We start from the raw sequence: 22,654 nt of genomic DNA on the forward strand, positions 1-22,654 counted from the left end.
TTACGAATGTTTTTTCGGGTTACGAAAAAAAATTTGGTGCTTTTTTCGGCTTTTTCGCACGGAATCGCGGCTTTTCCCCATTAGCGCCTATGGCATTTCGGCTTACGAAGGCTTTTCGGGTTACGAAAGCGGCCGCGGAACGAATTAATTTCGTAACCCGAGGAAGCACTGTAAATTATTTTTTCACCTTGAACATAGTTTGCAGCAATTGAAATAAGTTGAGAGCAAAGGAGGAAAGTGGGAGCAGGAGAGAGAAACCGGGACCTTTTAAAGGCATCTGAGAAAGTGGGAAGGCAGAGGAGTCATGAAGACTATCCCTGCCAAATGGGAGTGGAGGATACGTGGTGTTGGCTTGCAGCGCCCATCATCCCCTTGACTGCTTGAAGGTGGGAATTGTAGTCTGACAACGGCTGAAAAACGCCAGTCCTGCCCGGCTCCTGAAAGAAGCGGCATTGATTTCCCGCGGGGCGAAGGAGAAGCAATTCCATCTCCCTTCCAAAAAGATAACATTTGGGAACAGAACATTCAGTCACCAGGCGAAGCACATCTTGATAGAGCCATGTTTCTGAAAGGGTGATTTTTTAAAAAGATGTATGCAGGGTGTTCTCTTTCCACTTTGCAATGAATACATGGCTGCATATACTTCCGCTAGTGTGAATTGGGGGGACTTTTTAAAACTGGCCATGGAAACCCACTGGGTGGGCCTTGGGCGAGTCACACTCTCTCAGCCTCAGGGGAAGGCAGTGGCCAACCACCACTGAACAAATGCAAGAAAACCCCATAGTTGGTTCACCTTTGGGTCACCATAAGTCGGAAACAGCTTGAAGGCACACAACAGCAACAACAACACTCCTGCCTTGACCCATAGACTTTGGGTTCGAATTCCCAAGCAAAGGATGGCATTTTTAAAATGCTTCCATCCCACTTTTTGCTTGGATCAGCAGGACTTGGACCATGGCTTCTCTGTCACATGCCAACAAGCAGATGCCCGTGGGCAGAGCAGAGAACAGACCTTATTATTTTCAGTTTTGGAAAACAAAACCTGTGTCTATTTGAGTCGTTCACAGTCTCTCTTAATGTAGGGACTTGGAGTTGTTTTTGTTGTGCCTGTAGATGTTAAGCTTTCTTTGCCCTTAGGCGGGCAAAGGGACTACCTTTGAGGCATCAAGTACGACAAATTGATAAATGCATCACAATGATAATGAAAATGATATCATAATGATAAAAATGATAAATGGTTAACCCCTTGCCACAAACAGAAAAAAGGAATAACCACAACTGGTGGATCCAGCCTCCACCAAACAGGGATCCCTTTGTGAAGTCGAAAGCGTTCACGGCTGGCATCCATTGTTTTTTTGTGGGTTTTTCAGGCTATGTGGCCGTATTCGGAAGAAGACGCCAGCCACAGATGATGGCGAAGCTTCAAGAATACACTCTTCCGGAACATGGCCACATAGCCCGAAAAACCCACAAAAAACTAGGGATCCCTTTATTGTGCCAACCGAAATGCACACTAAACATGTTGCAAGCTTTCGAGCTTCAAAAGCTTACGGCATGCTTTCAAGCTTCGCAAGCTTGCAACATGTATGACATGCATTTTGGTTGGCCCAATATAGGGATCCCTCTTTGGTGGATTTGGGATGATGCTGTACTTTGCTACATGGTCAACAAGGCTACCTCTGGGTATGACCAGTGGGTCTTCTGGGACACAACCACCAAGTACAAAGGCAAAGCATGCTCCCTAGCCATCCGTTGCGTGCTGGGTTTTGTTCACTTTCACATGGTTGCATGGTTCCTAGGGTGCATCAATGGAAGTATAGTGTCCAGATTGAAGGAGGTCACAGTACTAGTCTGTTCTGCTTTGGCCAGACCTTACCTGGAATACTGTGTCCACTTCTTGGCATCACAATTCAAGAAGGATGTGGACAAGCTGAAGCGTGTCCAGAGGAGGGCGACCAAAATGGTGGAAGGTCTGGAAACCACCAAACCCTTAGGGAGCTGGGGATGTTTAGCCTGGAAAAGAGAAGACTAAGAGGTGGCATGATTGCCATGTTTAAATATCTGAAGGGATGTCCTATTGAGGATGGAGCAAGCTTGTTTTCTGCTTCTCCAGAGACTAGGATGCGGAGCATTGGATGCAAACTCAAGGAAAGAGATACCACCTCAACATTAGTGAGAGCTTCCCGACAGTAAGACAATGGAAGATGCTGCTTCAGAGGGTGATGGAGTCTCCTTCTTTGGAGGCTTTTTCAACAGAATCTGCATGGACATCTGTCAGGGGTGCTTTTATTCTGTGTCTTCCTGCTTAGCAGAATGGGGTTGGACTGGATGGCCCTTGGGAGTCTCTTCCAACTCTGTGCTTCTCTTCTATGCAGTTATAGCACTTGGTTGCAGTTTAACTATCATTTAACCATTGTGGTTCCAGGTGTTTGGGACTTCGACTCCCAGCATCCCAGATCACTGACCAAGATGGGAGCTGAAGTCCAAAACACTTGAAGGACCAGAGTGTGGGCATCACTGGCACTGTGATCCCACTTTAACTACCTTGGCAAGATCCAGAGGGAACACTGCAGTACTAGAGCTCTCTGGCTAAAAAGTCCCCTGTCTAAACTGCAATTCCCATGATTCCTAAGGGTAAGAGCTGTTCGATAGTGGAAGACACTGCTTCGGAGAGTGGTGGAGTCTCCTTTTTTGGAGGTTTCAAACAGAGGCCGGGTGGCCCTCTCTTGAGGGTGTCTTGAGTCTGTGTTCCTGCAAGGCAGAACGGGGCTGGGCTGGGTGACCCTTGAGGTCTCTTCCAACTCTGTGATTTCAAGCCAGGCCACCATGATCCAAGATTAAGATCAACCCTATGGGGTTGGACTGGGTGACCCCTGGGGTTTCTTCCAGCTCTAGGATCCTATGATAGGATATTCCATAGCATGGTGCTTTGGTAGTTAAAATAGATGCATATACTCTATAACTGTACGATATAAAAAGACTCTGCTTATTTAACATTGTTATGGTTGTTTAACATTGTTTGCTTCCATCCTCAAGTTTCTTATTGGCAGTCATTGAGGTTGGACTGGATGACCCTTGGGGGAGTCTCTTCCAGCGCTAGGATTCTCTGTGTTACTGCATGGCAGTAATGGTGAGATAAAGTGTAGTACAGATATATCCCTAAGTACAGATTACAACCAACAGTAAGATACTGCGCAAAATTTAGTTAGACTCTTACAACTACAAATGTAATTCAACAAGTATCAATGGGCAACAAAATATCTGTCGTCATGATAGTGGAGGACAATAAATGTTAATGATGAGTCCAAAATAGATCACTTTGCAAGGATATTACTGTAAATAGTATGGAGTAATAAGATGAAAAAAATCCTCTTCTCAAAATGGTAAATCCATGGATCCATTCTTGAATAATACTTGCAGTTGTAAGAGTCTTAACTAAATTTTGTGCAGTACCTTACTGTTTGTTGTAATCCGTACTTAATGATATATCTGTACTTAGGGATATATATAGTGCACCTACACTTTGTTTTTCCTTCTCCATTTGATTTGGACTAGTTTCAGTGAAAGCCTCCTGTTGTGTTAGGTTACATTGTTTACTTCCGTCCCCATATCCTTGTTGTATTACTAAATATTTTGAAGTCACTTTGGCTCGAATCGGGAGCTATTGGCTTTACAAAAGACCCGCTCCCGGGGATGCTGACAAAAATTGCTAGAATTATGCGGTTGATCCGAAGTGGCACAACGGTTTGCATTCTTAAAGAAAAATATTCTCCCCAAAAGTCAGGCGGCGTCTCCGCTTCCGAATCAAATGTTATCCTCAGACTGCAGCTGCCTATGCCTGATTCCTGGCCGCTCGGATCCAAGAATAGAGCGTTGCCAACCTGCTCCAAGCTGGAGCCGACGAGAATCAGAGTGGATAAATGCCAAGCGTACGGATGAAGCTCACCTCCCTTGTCAGGCGGGCATGCTCTTCTCCGCGTGGCGGCAAACGTGGACTCGGGTGACAGGAACAGAACATGCTTGAGGCCGTGAGGAGGTTCAGAGTTCGAGAGGCGAGGTGTGGAATCAGTCAAGCTTGCTCGCAATCGCCGAGCCCAGAAGGTTCCACCATTTTGTCCCTATCTCTTTCTCTGCTGTGCTTTCATGGCAAAGGAACCTGTTTGCAAATTTAGCTACGCTTTTGAAAAAAGATGGATTTATTTCATTTTTGTGCATATGCAAATAGAAGGCATGTTTGAATGTCTATGTTTGTTCTGTTTAACTTGACTTTGTAAGTTGCATTGGTGTATTAAGGGAGAGGGAGAAAAGCCAGAGGTTCCCAATAAGGATTGTATCCACACTGCAAAGTTAATAGAAGTTTGAACCCACTTTAATTGCACACATTTTCGGGAAACCTGGGATTTGTGGTTTGGTGCGGAACTTAAAACCCTGTATTGCATTTTCCTAAACTATAGCATTATAATAGTGGGGCGGAGAATACTAATGGTGCATCCACACTGCAGAAATAATGCAGTTTGATGCCAGTTTAGGTGCCGCGGTTCCATTCTGGGGAATCCTGGGATTTGTGGTTTGATGAGGGACTAGTGCGTTCCCCTAAACTATACCATTATAGACATTGGGCAGAGCATACTAAGGGGGCATTTAGACTGCAGAAATAATGCGGTTTGACCCCACTTTAGCTGCCGTGGCTCCATCCTACAGAATCCTGGGATTTGTAGTTTGGTGAGGCACCAGCCTGCTTTGGCACAGGAAGCAAAAGACCTTGCAGAACTACAGACCGAAGGGTTTCATAGGACAGACTTTCAGCATATCCTTTCTTGCTCAACAACATGATCTTAGGCTCACCACACTCTCTCAGCCTCAGAAGAAGGGTGGCAAATCTCTGAATAACTTTTGCCAGGAAAATGCCATGATGGGATTGCTATGTCAAAGACGAATACAGTAGACATCTTAGTATCTGCTTGGGTTTGTTTCCAGGATCCCCCATGGATACCAAAATCTGTGGATGCTCAAGTCCCATTTAAATACAATGGCATAGTAAAATGGTGCCTCTTACATAAAATGACAAAATCAAGGTTTGCTATTTGAAATGTATATTTTTTGATAATATATATTTTCAAACTGCAGATGGTTGAATCTGTGGATTAAAAAAATCCGCGGATACAGAGGGCCAACTGTAACAACAAGCCACAATAAAGAACAACACAAAATTCAGGCCAATGATTTAATAACTAAAACTGAGGTGCAGGACAATCAAATAAAGGGAAATGTTAGCTGTCACTAGCTGACCATTTAACTGATGAAATGCCTTCTCTCCCTCCCTTCTCTGTCTCTGGCTTTCCTTCTCGCTGGAAAAGGTCCTCCTGTGTTCACCAAGAGTCCCGTGGACCAGATCGGGGTCTCAGGTGGGGTGGCCTCCTTCGTGTGCCAAGCAATCGGAGACCCAAAACCTCGAGTCACTTGGAACAAGAAGGGCAAGAAGGTGAACTCCCAGCGGTTTGAGGTGAGTGGCTGTCCGACTTCCTTGCAGGGTTGCGTCCACACTAGTCATTTGTAGCAATTAGGTACCACTTTGAACTGCCTTAGCCCCAAGCCCTACATAGTTTGGATCCACGTTACTTACAAGATCTCTTCCTCCCATATAATCCACCTCATATACTCAGGTCCTCTGGCGGACATGTCAGCCAGAAGCGTTTTTCTTTAGCCGCCCCAAAATTGTGGAATGACCTGCTGGAAGAGATCCCACATTGTCTGGATTTAAAAGAGCATTAAAGACCAGTCTCTTTCGGCAGGTCATTCCACAATTTAGGGGCGGCTTAAGAAAAAAAATGCCTCCGATTGCCAACTTCATAATGGTTTTTGAATGGTGAATTTAGATGTCATGTTAATCTGTGGAATCAATATATAGAGAGATCTTGGAGCACCTTTGAGACTATCTGAAAGAAAGAAGCCAACCTCATTATTTCAATTAGTCTCAACGGTGCTTCAAAGATCTCTCTACATTCTGTTTTGAAATGTCTCCTTTGAAACGGTTGCATGTTTTAATTAATGTGTCTTGATTGATTTGATTACCGTTTTTTTTCTAAGAGTCTCTAGGTCCTCCATCGTGACTTTATGGCCAACGTTCACCAGAGTTGCGTTGGAGGACCTAATGGTTCCTAGAGAGAACACTTCTCTAAGCATTTCTAGGACCTCCAGCACAACTCTGTGGTCAACATCTGCCAGACATTGACCATAGAATCACACTAGAGGACCTACAAATGGCTAGAGAAGTGTTTTCTCTAGTAATCTCTAGGTTCTCCAGAGCATCTCTATGGTCAGCATCCAGCAGAGTTGCACTGGAGGACCTAGAGATTCCTAGAGAGGACAGACTAATCAAAGCCACATATAATCAAGGCCACAAAAGTCAAAGCCACAAATGTGTTTAAACCTGGCATAAACCAAGGTTTAAACATGGTTTAACCACCAGCCAACCCTGCAGGGAAGTGTTTTTGCTGGTGAAACGCTGTATTAACACGAACAGAAATCCTCAAGAGCATTCTGATCCTAGTATGGGATGTAATCCCTTGGTTTAGATAATCCGTCCAGCTCAAAAGGGACGGCATCGGACCCTAAACCGGTTTAATATATTTGTTATTCCGCTTCTTCCCATCTTAGACCATTGAATTTGACGAAGGCGCGGGTGCGGTTTTGAGGATCCAGCCCCTCCGCACCCCGAGAGACGAAAATGTTTACGAATGCGTCGCCCAGAATCCTGTCGCAGAGATCACCGTCAGCGCCAAACTCACCGTCTTGAGAGGTACCCAAAAAATACCCTACAATTGGGCCAATCTTTTAACCTGTCTTGTTTAATTTTGTGGTTCTTTTTCTGTAATTCTAACTCAGGAGTCAATATCCTGAATTTGGGGTAAGCATCTTTTCATTTTAAGACTTTTTGGCTGCAGAAATAATCGGGTTTGGCACCACTTGAACTGCCATGGCTCAGTGCTATGGAACGCTAGGAATTGTAGTTTGTTGGGGCACCAGAGCAAAAGTGCCCCCTATCCTATAGCTATGCATTTCATTTTTGCTGCCCAAGTGTAGTATCCTATATTTCTCCCTGTTGAAATTCATTTTGTTAGATTGCAGAAAATTGGTGCAGCCTAGAATCGCATTGGCTTTTTTAGCTGCCGCATCACACTCTTGACTCATGTCCATCTTGCCATCCGCTAGGACTCCTTGATCCCTTCGCATACACTGTTGTCAACCCATTTCATTTTTGCTGCCCAAGTGCAGGATGCTACACTTTTCCCTATTGAAATGCATTTTGTTAGTTCTGGCCCAGCTTTCTAATCTGTCCAGGTCATTTTCAATGTTGATCCTGTCCTCTAAGGTGTTGGTTATCCCTCCGAAATATTTTTGTCTGTGCATGGTTCCCATACATTGCTTGTTTGCACAGAGAGGGGTGGCTGAAGACAGGCATGCGTGGCAGGCCTTGTCGCAGCAGCTCCGTTGGGTGTTGACAGACTGGCGCATGCCAGCTAGAGAAGCACCGGTTAACAAGGGAGAGTGCCCCAAACAGCTGCCATCCTCATTATGCCGCCATGGCATTATGCGCCGTCACAGTCTGTTTCTACTGTCTTCCATTCACCCCAAAACCACAAAGCTCTCTCTCTCTCTCTCTCTCTCTCTCTCTCTCTCTCATTGAATCTCCTGAGGCTTCGTTAGGCCATTTGTTAATTGCCACTGCTCTCTGGTTAGCTAAACAGGATTGCCACCCAAGCGGGCATTCGTTTCCCAACTGTCTTCCTCAATGAGACTTTTCGTTTGCTTTTAAGAATCATCCAAATTTTGCAGATGGACCTTCTTCATCTTTATCTTCTTTTTCATCATCATCATCTCCTTCTATTTATTAATATCCTGTTTTTCCCCCAAACTTTGGACTCGAACCAGTTTACAATTTAGAAGAACAATACAGTTTAAAATATCCAAAAGTGATCATTAAAACAGAACTGAATTATTACATGGTTAAAACACGTCACTCAATACGTTCCTCTCTGGCTGCATCCGCACTGTGGAAATAATCCGGTTTGGCACTGCTTTAACTGCCCTGGCTTCATGCTAGAGAATCCGGGGGACTGTAGTTTGTAGTTCGGCATCAGAACTCTCTGGCACAAAGGTCAAAGGTCTCACTGAACTACAAATCCCAGGATGCCACGGCATGGAGCCACAGCAGTTAAAGTGGTGCCAAACTGGATTATTTCTGCAGTGCAGATGCAGCTGGTGACCCACTGCTAGAAGCAAAGCGTTCGGGGAAGGGCTTTTTTTTGCTGTGGCCCCCGGGATGGGGAACTGGGGAGCCATTTTTGTGCCTGATGACTTGGCCCAAATCTGTTTAAACCCATTTAATCCGTTCCAGCCTAGTCTAATTGTTATAGATGTATATTTACTGTTTTAATTATTAGGTTAATTTGAGTGTATGAATGGTCCCCAGATCAGTTTAAACTGATTTAATCCGTTCCAGTCTAGTCTAATTGTTATAATTTTTACCGTTTTAATTGTTAGATTAATTTGAGTGTATGAATGATGCCCAAATCAGTTTAAACCGATGCAGTCTGGAACAGATTAGAATCTGGAATAAATAATTAAACTAGACTGGAACAAATTGTTTATGTGTGTGTGTGTGTGTGTGTGTGTGTGTGTGTGTGTGTATTACTGTTTCGATTTGATTAGTTTGAGCATATTAATGAGTGTAGCACCAGTGTGGCATAGCAGTTCAAGCATTGGACTGTGGCTCGGGAGACCAGAGTTCGAATCCCGGCTTGGCCATGTAAACCTACTGAGGGGGTTCCTTGGTCAAGTCACACTCTCTCAGCCTCAGCGGATGGCACTGGCAAATCCTTTGTGAACAGATCTTGCCAAGAAAACCCCATGATAGGTTCTCCTTAGGGTCGCCATAAGATAGAAACGACTTGACGACACACAACAACAACAACAACATAAGAACATGCAGAATATTAATCCTACATAAAATAAAAGCAAAACGCAGCACAATGTGCAACAGTGACACAATGGAAACACTGCGCTGTTTTCATTGCACTTGCTCAGGGGCATCCAGGTAAAATACTATATTACTTTTCTTACCCAGTTTATTATCATTTAGGTATTTCACTTTACGGCGCGTGCAGATTAGGTTGGATTAGATCAGATTAGAGATGTCACTTTCAATTTCGTTCCCAAATTTTGCAACGCTGTCTTTGGGGGGGAAAGTGCGCCGCACATCTCCCTCCTCCTGTCTGTCAAAAGGCTTCATCCCCACCCACCGTTTCTCACGTTTAATATGCTGCCGCTTTTTAAAGAATTGCTCCAATTTCTTATGTTTATCCCACAGTGGTTATTTTATTTTTCAAGTCCTATTTCCACGTTTGTTTATTGCATTGTGTTTGAGGTTGTCGGGGAGTTGTTGGGTTTTTCTTTTTTTCCGGAAGACAGCGTGGGCGACAGCCGCAAAATAAACAAATAAATAGTGGTGCTATACATGGTTATTTTGTTAGTATTGCAATGATCGTTGTGGTTATTGTTCTTAGTCGCATTGCCGTTGCTGTGATGCATAGGCTATGCAGTTCAGCAGTGTATATACAGTGGTTCAAAAATAAACCTGCTGTGCTGTTACCACATATGAATAGGATTATAAAAATGTGGTGGTTGTTGTTGTGTGCCGTCAAGTTCTTTCTGACTTATAGCAACCCTAAGGATTGAAGCCACAATGGTGCATTGTAGTTAGAGCATGGCAAGCTTGCACTTGGAGATCTAGGTTCAAGTCTCCGGGGAGCCATCCAACCCTGCATGATCTTGAGTTCTTTGTCCTGTTGTTGCTATTGTTGGATGCCTTCAAGTCGTTTCCGACGTATGAGGACCCGAAGGCAAACCTGGGGTTTCCCTGGCAAGATTTGTTCAGAGGAGGTTTGCCATTGCCTTCCCTTGAGGCTGAGAGTTTGTGACTTGGTCGAGGTGGGATTCACGGCTGAGCTGGAAATCGAACCCTGTTCTCCAGACAAAATCCACCAAACAGTGATACTTTTATTGGGCAACCGAAATGCACAACATACTTGGTGCAAGCTTTCGAAGCTCCACTGGCTTCTTCATCAGGCAAGATGTTACAAAGCCAAAGTGGAGAAAAATTAGAGAGGTTAGTAATATGCTTGCATCTTCAGAGAATGCGGACATGGAAGAGAGTTGGATGGATATATATATATATATACTGTGTGACCCTGGGTAGGGAGGAGTGATCTCCATGTTATATATGATCTCCGTGTGTGTGTGTGTGTGTGTGTGTGTGTGTGTGTGTGTGTGTGTGTGTTTGTGCGTGTATATGCACACACACCCAACTCTGTTCCATGCCAGCATTCTCTGAAGATGCCAGCCGCAGCTGCTGGCGAAACATCAGGAATAAACTCTTCTAGAACATGGCCACGGAGCCCGAAAAACCCACAAAAAAACTATGGACGCTGGCCATGAAATCCTTCGACATCACATGCCTTCATCTGTTCTCCAGAGTCAGCCTCAGAGGGTGGCCATGTCAAGCCCCCTCTGATGACACTTTGATAGGTTTGCATGGGGGGGGTGCCATAAATCAGAAGTGACTTGAAGGCACACAACAACAACAGGACAAAGAGCAAAGCACCAGCCCAAGATCATGTAGAGAGTTTGATGGCTCATCAAGGACTTGAACCTAGAACTCCAAGCCTGCCACTAGATCACCACTATTCACCATGCCCACTGAACTTGAATCCAACTGCAACCTTTGTCAAGGTTTCTCTGTGTCCCCTTTGGAAGCCGACAGGCTCTTCCTCCCTCCTTTCGTCTTCCTCCCTCCTTTCGTCCCCTCTTTTTCTCAGCCAGATTTATCCTTTTGACCTTTCTCTAGCTTTCGGGGCTGGAGAGATCGACTTTTCTCTTTCCCACCGGTGCCGAACTCATTTGTAACTGCTGGGCAGGCTGAAAAGGACAAAGAACAAATCCATTAACCTCTGCTTTCCACCAAAAGCCAAGAATCAAGATAGCGTTCTCTCCTTCCTTGCCGTCTCTCTGGATCCTTCCCTGTCCTCTTTTGCATGCTCAACATCCCCCTTCCAACCTCCTTTTTCTCCTTCTCTTCCTCCTCCATTTCTCTGCCGATTCTGCTGTCAAGGCCAAGAAGCAAAGATTTTCAGCTTAGTGGAACGGAGGACTTGGCTTCTACCTAATCCATGTAACCCAGGACCATGTAACGTTGGTCTTGGGTAGTCTTTTTGCCCCCTTGGGTCCTGCTTAAGGAAAAAGGTGGCATATAGATCTTGGATAAGGAGAAAACTGGTCTATAATGAAACTTGCCGAGAAAACCCCATGATAGGTATCTATATGTTGTTATTACATGCCTTCACGTCATTTCCGACTTGGGTTTTCTTGGCAAGTTCTTCAGTAGGTGGACATAAAGGCAGCAAAAGTCTCCCATAGTCCCAGACCCTGTTGCTGACTAGCCTAAGGCAGACTGTGCTTGTGCATGGAGGATTTACTCTGCCGTCAACTCTCTACCTAGGAAGAACTCTGTTGGATCACACCCCAAGCCTGTTCATACTGAAGGAGACTTTCCTTCCCTCGTACCTCTAGGAGAAATTAAGAAGCTGGGTCTGGAGGATGAAAGATCTAACTTGATCTCAGAAGAGAAACGTAGCATCTGGCTGGCTGTGCACTTTGCAGTAGTAAGTTGGCAACCCTGGCAAACTACATTAGAATGTATTAGCTCCAGTTCTATTCAGATTCTGCTGTCTTCCACCCTGATATACCAGAACCAGAAGAGAATCGGAGCTGACATGCTCTAAAATAGTTTACCAGGGTTGCCAAGTCTCTGTTGCAAAGTGAACAGACAACCAGAGGCTCCAACAGAAAGCCTACATGGAGGACATACAAAGGCAACCGCCTCTTCTCCTTGCCTTAATCCCTGCTGTTTCATAAACTAAGATAGACTGCTCTTGTGCCTGGGGGACCTGTTTTGCGGTGGGAACAGACCTCCATGGTGGGCGCCATGCTGAATCCCAGTCTTTCTAAACCATCATTCTGGCCAACCCTGCTGGGAATCCCACTCACAGGGCACATGCTCAACAGCTGTCTTCCGCTTGCATGTCTCCCGGCTACACTTGGTGGTGTGTTGCAAGCTGATGCGGGTCAACAGCGCAGTTGTCACAAAGCGGCAACCGCAACCGCCTTCTAGATCAGCGCCAACCTCCGGGAGTAGCCTCCGCCACTGCCATCGCCGCCAATCTCATCTCCAATCTGATCACGCCTCTGGCCGCCGTTGTTTTAATTAAACTCCGAGGAATTCACACAATGTGCCACCAGATTAACATTTTTGTTTAATTAGAAACACTCGGTAATAATAGTCGTTGCCTGTCTTTCCCCAACATTCTCCATTGCCTCTCCGTTGCACACACGCTTACACATCCAGCCTTCTTGCTCTCATTCACAACACACACATGTATATAATATACACCCTGCTTGTCAAGAGAGGCTGCTCTCTCTCTCTCTCTCTCTCTCTCTCTCTCTCTCGGCAGATTAATTAGTTTGTGAAATTAACAAGCACAGGTTCAGGCCGGGAAGAAGCGGTAGCATTGGCCACACTTGGAAGGGCGAAGAAGCATGTTTTGGCGCATGATGTCACTCCCAACCAATCAAACACAAGACGTTGCCGGCTTCATCCTGAAATGCAATTGCTGATCATTGTCTGTCTTTGAAATCAATGCATATAACATTATGACTGGCTTACGGGAGGGGATGGGCAACTGTGGGAGGCCCCAAGGGAATAATATTTGGGGGGCCCAGACCATACGGACAGCCAAGAAAAGAAATGTTCAGAAGTCTGCTTTGCTTTTGCAAAACTGGTTTGGTGTCTGAGAAAAATGTAGATGTACATACCTGCTTGAATGTGATGTGTGCATGTGCATGCATGTGCTATTTATTAGAATTCTTAATTTAATAGACAGATAGATGGATGGATGGATGGTCTGGGATCCTGAATCTAGAGATGTAAATCTGGCATATAGTAACACCTCCATAGCTATGACTTCTGGTGCTTTCCACCAGCACTTTTTAATCAGTGCAACACAAATACACACTCTCTCACACACAACATGGCTGTTTACATGTTTTGGAGAGCAGAGGGATCGCCTGAGATATGTCCAGCTATTTTTCTGATAGAAAATAAAAGGGATCCTTCTCATTATCAAGTTTGCGGATGCTACAAAACCAGGAGAAGGAGCAAACATGTAGGAAGATAGGAATGGGATTTGGAAGTACAGTGAGCCCGCATTATATGCAGGTGCGCTTTACGTAGACTTGAGTGTACGTGCTCATGCCGCGGGACACGCACAGGGTGCAAGGGGCAGCGCATCCCATTCAAATGAATGGGCGCACGCACCCATGGCACTGCTGCGCCGCCTTGCTGCCATGCATGAGCCCCATTGTTTCCAGTGGGGCTCGAGCATAGGCGGAATTCGCCTTATGCAGCAGGGTCCAGAACGGATCCCCCGCGTAAGGCAAGGGCGGACTGTACTTGGATAAACTAGACCAGTGACTCCCAAACGTTGGTCCTCTGACAGTTGACCTAGTTGGCTGGGGCTTGGGATATGGAAGTCCAAAACATTTGGAGGACCAAAGTTTGGGACACTCATTGGCCTGAAACTAAGGGAATGAAATCCAATGGAGACAAATGCAAAATTCAAGATTTAGGCTACTAAACCCAAACACACAGGTATAAGACAGATGAAGATCCAGGAATGGTTTGCATATTGGACTATGATTCTGGGAGGCTCAGGTTCGAGTCCCTGCTTGGCCATGAAGTGCTGCTGCCTCAGTACACAAAAGAGTTAGTTTTACAAGGTTTTTGGCCTTCTCTGCCAAAGAGTGCTTCACAAAACTACAAATCCCATGATTCTGTTGGATGGAGTCATGGCTGTTCAAGTGATGTCATTATTTATAATAATAATATTTCATATTAACTGCATTATTTCTACAGTGTAGATGCACCCTGACTATCCTTAATTATTTTGTTGTCTCCATCATCTACTCAAAAGTTGTGTAAATCGTCCATGGTCATTATGATTGCGTTGTTAATATTCAGCTACAATCCAGCTTTTGCATTTTCTTCCTTGATCTTTTGTCAGTAGGCATTCCATATTCTAACCCATCCTCAATGTTGTTGTGTTGTGTTTCGAACAGAGGACCAATTGCCTCCTGGCTTTCCGGTCATAGACATGGGACCCCAGCTGAAGGTGGTGGAACGTACCCGGACAGCTACGATGCTATGTGCGGCTAGTGGAAATCCCGACCCCGAAATAGCGTGGTTTAAAGATTTCTTACCAGTCGACCCCAGTGCTAGCAATGGGAGGATCAAGCAACTGAGATCAGGTATAGGAGATTGTGCCAAACTGTTGGCGAAACTGAGAATCTCTTCCAGTGTTCAACATCTGGGTGTGTGTGGGTGTGTGTGTGTTTGTGTGTAAGAATGCATACAGCTAATGAAATAAACAACTCTATTTCAGTCACCTCTTCACAAAGTTGCTGCCACTGTCTTTGAAACCCAAGGTTCTTTCTTTTGTCGGAGTGTTTTCAGAACCTGTGCAGGAGAATTGTGGTTGCGGATCCATGCAATTTTGCAAACGCTTCCCAACCGATATGTTTTTGGAGGGCTGTGTGGACCTTTACTTGGGGTTGGGCATTAACATGCCCTCCTTCATGAATGTTCGTGGGTTGGAGGGATTGAATATTACCTGACTTGTCTTCCGAGCTTACTGCCAGTATTGACCCCTGCTCATGGTTAGCGGTTCGGTCTTCATGCCGTCCGAAACAAGCCAGACCGCATCTGCCACCAGGTAAGCCCCTTGGTGGAGAGAGTCCACTGAAAGTAATCTTAACTCAAGGGTCCCTTAAAAGCAGAAGAAGCTGGAAACATCCAAAGAACACTTGATGAAAAGGAGACACAAAGTCTCAGAACGTACAGTGGATCCTCCACATTCGCTGAGGTTATGGGCCCAGGACACTCATGGAGATGGAAAAACCCTAAATAAAAAACTATTTTCTTTATCAGCGAGAACATCTCTCTAGGAATCCCTAGGTCCTCCAGCACAACTCTATGGTCAATATCTGCCTGATGTTGACCATAGAGAATCATGCTGGAGCACCTACAAATGCTTAGTGCAGTGTTTTCTCTCAAAATCTCTAGGTCCTCCAGTGCAACCTTATGTAAAGTAAAGTTGCACAAGAGGACCAAGAGAGTCCGCAAAAGCCGCAAATGTGGAGGATCAACTGTATAGTGAAAAGTTTTATTCTGGGGTTGGGACAAGGCCAACATGGTTTAGGATATTACAGCCCCACACACAAAACACAGTGCAGCCAGTCAGGGGCGTGAGGAGAGGAATATGGCACTATAAAGGTTGCTGAAAAGGACTGAAAGTTGGTACAGTGCGCCCGCGCCATATGCGGCCTTGAGCATACGCGCTCAAGCTGCGGGGCGCGCACGGGCCGGAAGGGGCGGCGCGTCCCATTCAATTGAATGGGGGCGCGCGCCCGTTGCGCCCTGCACCGCCGCGCACGAGCCCCATTGTTTCCAAAGGGGCTCGAGCATAGGCGGAATTCGCCTTACGTGGAGGGATCCAGAACGGATCCCCCGCGTAAGGCGAAGACGGACTTTATTCCTAAATTTCTCAGGTTGGTATTCCTAAATTCCTAAACTCTCGCTCTTTCTTTGCCTGTCTTCCAACTGTATTTGATCGATGTGAGTGACAGGTTTGTGAGGTTTCAGCTCTGGGTTGCTAGTAGCATGGCAGCCTCTGAACATTTTCAGAAAGCTTTCAAAGCCTGGTGCTTCCGTCTGGCCAAGATGTAGGTGGCGTGGGCTTCCACCCATATTGGAGCCCATTTGGAGACATGACCTAGAGACGGAAGAAGGGCTGGCCACCTGTACTCCTGAACAGGTGTACCTCACCTTTGTGAAGTACACCAGTTGTCATCCTTGGCAGTCCATCTGCCCATTCATCTGTCCTTAATCTATTGAGTTATTTGCTTTTGATTCTTCAATGTCTTTCAATCTGGCTTCACATTCCACGTCCGTCCGTCAGTGATGTGTCGTGTTCCTCCAAAATGGTCCCAGTTTTGTGTCAGTGTATCTGTGTATGTGTTTCTTGTGTTGATGTGTAACAATGTGCATTTTTAAAAAATAGCTAAAGTTTCCTTCCTTCTGTGCCAACTTCTACAGAAGTGATATTATTTCTTTCCTGGCAACAGTTTTCTCCCTTTTCAAAACAAACAACTAAAATTTTAAGGGTGTAAGTTAGGCGAGATATACTGTATATACTCGACTATAAGTCGACCTCATATATAAGTCGAGGGCAGGTTTTGGGGTGGAAATTATGGATTTTGATATGTCCTGTGGATAAGTCAAGGATAAAACTTTGGTGCAGGTACTGAAAGATTTAAAGGATGAAGCAAAGGAAAACAATGCCAGTGAATTTACAAATTACAGCAGGCATAGCTATTTATACTTATACTAAAGCTGGATGGATGAGAGAGTAGAAAGGGGTCAGTGCTTCCAGAGCAGATTAAACTCTTGCCTTTCCCCAGGGATGGGGGATGTATACACACACACACACACACACACACACACACAGAGTGCAACTGTGTCGTACATGGGTGCGCATACGCTGAAAGCCGTGCTGGGAGAAGGAACAGTGCATCCCATAAGGAATAATGGAGCGCAACCATGAAGTGTGCATGCCGCCACACCGCCGCATGCACAAGCCCCAGTCATTTAAATGAGGCTTGAGCATAGGCAGAATTCCCTTTATGCGGATCCCCCAGAACGGATCCCCCACATAAAGGAAGGTCAGACTATATATACATATATGAGTTAAAATACAGTACTTACATTGACCCGTGGATAAGTCGACTCAGGTTTTTGGGGTCAATTTTTTAACCTAAATTTCTAGAAATATACATGAGTATATACAATATTCTCTATGTGCAAAAATTGGTTCTATGTCCTATCATCTGTCCTCACTGTTGGGGCTGTCTGCAGCCGATGGGAGTTAGTCCATAAATGTCTGGAGGGTCACAGTGGACCTGTCTTTGTCCTCATGATGAATTAAATCCATACTCCTCATGATTCTGGGCTGATTACTGGAGATAATGCCCTGTTACAGTCTGCCAAAATAAAGCTGCTTTGGGTCTCTTTGGAGGGATGCTATTTAAATGATGCATGGGTCCTAAGAGTCCGGAGGTCGTGCCAAAGCCCCACTCCATTCCTAAGCACTGGAGGGCAGCTTTGGTGCAGCTTCCGGATTCTTCAGATGCATGCATCATTTAAACAGCATACCTCCAAAGAGACCCAAAGCAGCTTTATTTTGGCAGACTGTAACAGGCCAATGTCTTCTACCAATGCCAGACCATTAGTTTCTTTAGCGCAATTTAGGCTAAACTGGATAGCCACAGCTCTCCAGGGTCTAACCCAGACCTTGAAGGTGTGCAGAGGGCATTAAATCCATAATAATAATAATATAATAAATAACTAAATCCAGAATTTTATTCATGCCACTAAATTTGTTTCCCAAAATCTATGAGTCTGGCAAAGGACGGCGACGATAAAGTGTCCTCGAATGAATTTTAACTTGGTCCTGCACCTAGTTTTGCAGCAGTGTCCATTTTGGAGAACAAACATCTCTGGTTTTTGTGCACAATAACCTGTCTCTCTGTGAATTCTGTTGTGTCGTGTGTGCCTGTCCGTGCGTATATGTGTGTGTTCTGTTGTTTTTTTTAATTTTCCTTTTAAGCAACTGGCTTATAACAACGCTCTCCTTTTACACTTTCCCCCCTTTTTTTTCTTTTTTCTGTTTCCTTTTTCGTTTTGTTCCGCTCAGATACCTTTGGTAAGTGTGGTTTCCACTTGGATAAATCATTCCTTTCCTGTAAAAGAACAACCAAGAGACCCAAACCTGCTACTGCCCAAATGTTGTTGCCCGTCCCATCCCAGTCTCAACCCTCTCCCTAAGACTAATTCCTTCTTTAATGGCTTTCTCCCAACAGGCATGCAGCTTGTCTCTTTTACTAACGAATTTTCTTCAGTAGGGATATTCTGCCCGTTTTAAAAATCTTATCGAACAAAGGGGTAACGCAGGCTTCAAACAAGATCAATTCTTGCCATCTCAAATTCCATTCTAGGAAAAGAACGCTTCCTAATTTCTAACATACACAGGCGTGTTGCCCTTGCATTTCTCGGCGGCAAAGTTGCCGGACGACACCCAAAAAGTGCAGCGTGTCCCATGATTTTTCTTCCGTTATGTATTTTTGCCCTTACAATTTGATTCATGCCTTGAAATTTCACATCTATTGGGTATATGTGAACAGTTTTCTAGGGGGAAAGGTTTATCATGCAGCGGAAAGAAGATGCAACTGAAGGATTCGATATGGGCCTTCGGTATCCGCCGGAGTTTGGTTACGGGACCCTCCGTGGATCTATGGATACCCGAGTCCCATTAAATACAATGGCACAGTTGGTATCCCTTTATGGCAAAATCAAGGTTTGCTTTTTTGGAATGTATATATTGTTAAGATATTTTCAAACCACGGATGCTTGAATCCGCGGATTAAAAAATCCATGGATATAGAGGGCTGACTGTAAATCGCTAGATGATGGAAGCTCCAATCCAACAGGGTTACACTGCTCTCGCTTCACATTAGTAACAAGATGAAGAATTTGTGACTCCCCAAATGTTATCAGACTGACCCCCATTATTCCTAGAAATTAGTTGCAATAGCCCAGGATGATGGGAGTTGCATTCACAAGCATCTGGAAGGCCTGGCCTCACAAAGAGTGGTATATTCTAAGGAATATACTGTGAAATGTTATCTGGCACTAGCAAAATGTCATGTTCTGACTTTTCTTGCAACATGTTCCCTTGTTCTGAAGGCACGTCCCACTGACATGATCCAGCGCATTTGCCAGGGACACCCCTGGGAGGCATCCCAGTTGCTTGCTTCGAAGGTGACAACGGCAAAATGCACACAAACACACACATACAACTGCCCAAGAGAATTCCTTTGGCAGATGCTAGCGGGGACCGTCTTGCCATAGTTACCATGGAGACCAGGCCTTTCCGCATCTCCTTGGCTCGGTTTTTCTCTTCGTTTGTGCGTAATGGAAGCCTTCTTTGAACACTTGGGGCCAAAGCTGGTGCATCAATTCCAGGGAGGCATGGGAAGTCATAATTCCATAATGTGGGCACTTTGTGTCCCTGAGAATGTGCAAAGTGCATTGCTTCCACCCTTTGTCCGAATCCCCCTTTTTGCTGTTCTCCCCGCTGTGTGAAAAATCCAAACTCTTGAGCTCCTTAGATGTGAAACTTCAACAAGGAAGGGGGGGAAAAGTCTACCATCTGTGTCCTGGAGTGTATCCACACTGCACAACTCCAGCAGTTTGATACCACTTTAACTGCCCTGGCTCCATCTTGCCACAAACTGGAATATGTAGTTTGATCCCCACCCCAAAAAATGAGATATTTAGAGTTTCCCCTCCACTTCCTTGAGTTATAGTGGTAAGGCCCTATACAGGCTGGCCCAAAAGGCCGGCCTGGGGGCAAAGACAGGGCGACACATCCAGATGACACGTGCCCTTGATGATGCCCCTAGGGTACCATGATGCTGTGCACTGCTCCAGACGGTGCGCGGCATCATGGCGCACCTCTGGTGCTGTATCCAGATGACGCAGCGCCAAAGAGGTACCATATAGCTTCACTGCCTGTGACTATGGCACCCTTTCAAGGGTGCAAAAAGGAGCCACTTTTTGCGGCTCTTTTTGTGGCCTCTAGAGGCCAGATCAGGGTTGCAGTGCGCGATTGCTGCAGCCTCAATCTGGCTAGGAAAGGGGTGGCTGCATGCCGCCAATTTAAGGCTGTCTGTCGAGCCCCCTAAATCTCAAAATTGAGATACTTGGACTTTCCCCCTGCACTTCCTTGAACTATAGCAGTAGAGCTCAAAATTGCGGTAGCACTAGAGCGCACACAGCAAATTCCATTGCCTCCCAAAACTACAAATCCTAGGTTTCAATGGAATGGAGCTGTGGCAGTTGTAGCGGTATCAGAGTGCTGAAAATATACAGTGTGGATGCCGCCTTTTTGCCCTGGTGTTTCTACTCACTCCATCTTTTTTATATTTCCGGCGGTCCAATTTTTCTACCCGTAGGATCTTTTATGGGTTACACAGGTTCTAAAATATACATTTGGAAGGGGAAAGAATTCCGTGTGTGGTTTTCCAAAGGCCTCTTTTGGTCACAAAATCATAGAGTTGGAAGGGGTCCCCAAAGGCCATCCAGTGCAACCTACTTCTGCAATGCAGGAAGACACAGTCAGAGTAATCCAGCCTCTGTTTAAAAGCCTTCAAAGGTCTTCTCTTTGGAGCAAGACAATCAAAGCAAGGCAGGGAAGGACATTGTTACAAAAAGGAAGCCGCTGCTACTAGCGGTTTTTCGGAGCAGAAATTCTCCTTTTGCAAACATTTTTGAGCAAATGTTTTTTGGCAGGTTTGGAAAAACAGATGTGGGGCCTGTAGGTCGCGCTCAACCCCTGTTCTGAAAGGATGTCACCGTTCAATGCTAAGCCTTTGGGAAAACTCTTGCTCCCGTTGCAAGGACGAGAGCGCATAAACGTGACACCTGGACCCAAATTCAGAGCGACGTCTCCTCTTAACCACAGTCCCAGGTTCTCAACCCTGACCTTTCCAGAGAGTTGCATTAAACGGCTCTGGATGCTGAAGGAATCTGACAAGCCGAAAAAAGGCAAGGGTGAGCCTTGGCTTCCAAGTCACTCTGGTCTTTTCCTTTTACCATTTGGCTCTTTAAACCCCCGTTTTGTAACGCTGTTTTCCTCCCACCCATCCATTTCAAGTTTAAAAAAAATTAAATCGGAGGAAGGACTGGGAGAGAAAAGAGAGTTAGAGAGACAAGATGTACCCAGTTGCCTTTCCACCAAGCCGTTCCCCAGCGGACTCTGTCCCTGTTCGTGTCTCTTTTCCCCCCAAAATGCTCCAGGGATGTGTCACAGATGGCAGATTTTTTCTCTCTAAAAAAAACCCCTATTTTTATTATTACGGTTCCACTCTGAATTTTGGAGACAGACGGGTGATGTGTTCGAGGCTGTTCTATTTCCACTGAACAAACCCACCACCCCTTGCTACTTTCCCTCTTCTTCCTTGCTCTTTTCCTTCTCTCTTCCTTGGCTATCTTTCCAAAACCACAGAGCTGCTTCTCGGTAGAGGTTAGACCAACTTTAACGCTCCCTTTCTGTCTCCTCCTAGCTAACTAGCCCTGCTTTTATTAACATTAACTAGCCATTAACCTTACTTAGAAGCTAACCCCCCTCTCTTTAGATTACCTTCCTTAACCTTTTCTTTAACTGGAGCCTGAATCTAACTAGATCCTCTAACCAGCTTTAACCGTGTAACGTTTGCCCTCTCTCCCTGTCCAACTGCCGATGACTAATAACAAAGAATAACTAGGTTTATTTTACCTTTTATCCTGAAAACAATGCATTTAATGGTTCGAGGAAAAGGCCATCAAGGAGAAAAAAATATTTTAAGTGAAGCTGCAGAGTTAAGTAGAAAAGACATCCGATGTCACTACTTCTGCCGATGTTGTTTGGTGACCTTTGTTTGGCAAGTTGGGATATCAAGTTAATTTAAATTTGGGCGTCCCCCAAAGAGAAAGGCAGCATAATCCGCATCTTGTACCTTATTTCGGAGGCCCCCCATCTGTCAAAATGAGCTGCTTTCTTCAAAAACTCAGGGAATACTCATGCGACAAAGAGCAATGTGTTGACTTCTCAAGAACGGGTCCTGCAAGCCCTTTGCTTTGTTTTCAGGATTGGGGTAAAACCCTAGAGAGCTCAATAATAGACGTTAATGGTTTGAGAGAACGCTTGGAAAGCCAGTGGGAGAAAGGAGCTCTGGCTTTGCAATTTTATCAGGAAGATGGCTTCAGTTTGGGAGGCTGGCAGCCGTGCATTTCTTTAGGCACGAGGCTGAGAATGATTTCTGCCTGCGATATCCTCCATAGTGTCCCTGAGCCTGGGCAGAGTGCCTGCCTGTCACTCCGAGAGCAAAACCTTTGGCAGTATATCCATAGGCAGAGAAAGAGAGACAAGTCTTCCCTGTCACTGGGTGTGTGGTGTAGTGGTTTGAGCATTGGACTGCAACTCTGGAGACCAGGGTTCAAATCCAAGCTCAGCCATGAAATAATGCAAGGTGATGTTGGTCAAGTGACACTCTCTCAGCCTCAGAGGATAACCATGGCAATCCCCCTTTGAAGAAACTTGCCAAGAAGACCCTGTGATAGGTTCAACTTAGGGCTGCCATAAGTGACCCTAAGGTGTACATCACACCCATAATGTGAGACATTGCACCCTTAAGTTGCATCACATCCATAATGTGATGTAAAGTCATAACCTCAAGTTGCTGTCCGACAGCAATAGGGTAGATTCCTTTACAGGTTTACCACCTGGATGGAAATGGCGTAGACCCAGATGAACAGCTGACTGAGGCTAGTGGGCTGTATCAGCCCCTTAAGAGCCTTGGAGAGGTATTTGTCCACACACGATAG

The 22,654-nt window shown here is 45.3% G+C and overlaps 1 protein-coding gene across 14 annotated transcripts in view; it reads left to right on the top strand.

The window, feature by feature from the left end:
* The window catches only part of PTPRS (protein tyrosine phosphatase receptor type S), a 227,995-nt gene that overhangs the window by 104,412 nt on the left and 100,929 nt on the right, over positions 1-22,654 (top strand). For all 14 annotated transcript variants that reach the window (XM_042479439.1, XM_042479438.1, XM_042479443.1 and 11 more), the window contains exons 3-5: positions 5,358-5,503; positions 6,658-6,799; positions 14,233-14,421. In XM_042479439.1, coding sequence (XP_042335373.1) covers positions 5,358-5,503; positions 6,658-6,799; positions 14,233-14,421 — 477 coding nt within the window. The remainder of the gene's footprint in view (positions 1-5,357; positions 5,504-6,657; positions 6,800-14,232; positions 14,422-22,654) is intronic.

The sequence above is a fragment of the Sceloporus undulatus genome, chromosome 7 (genome assembly GCF_019175285.1).
Source record: "Sceloporus undulatus isolate JIND9_A2432 ecotype Alabama chromosome 7, SceUnd_v1.1, whole genome shotgun sequence".
NCBI lineage: Eukaryota > Metazoa > Chordata > Lepidosauria > Squamata > Phrynosomatidae > Sceloporus > Sceloporus undulatus.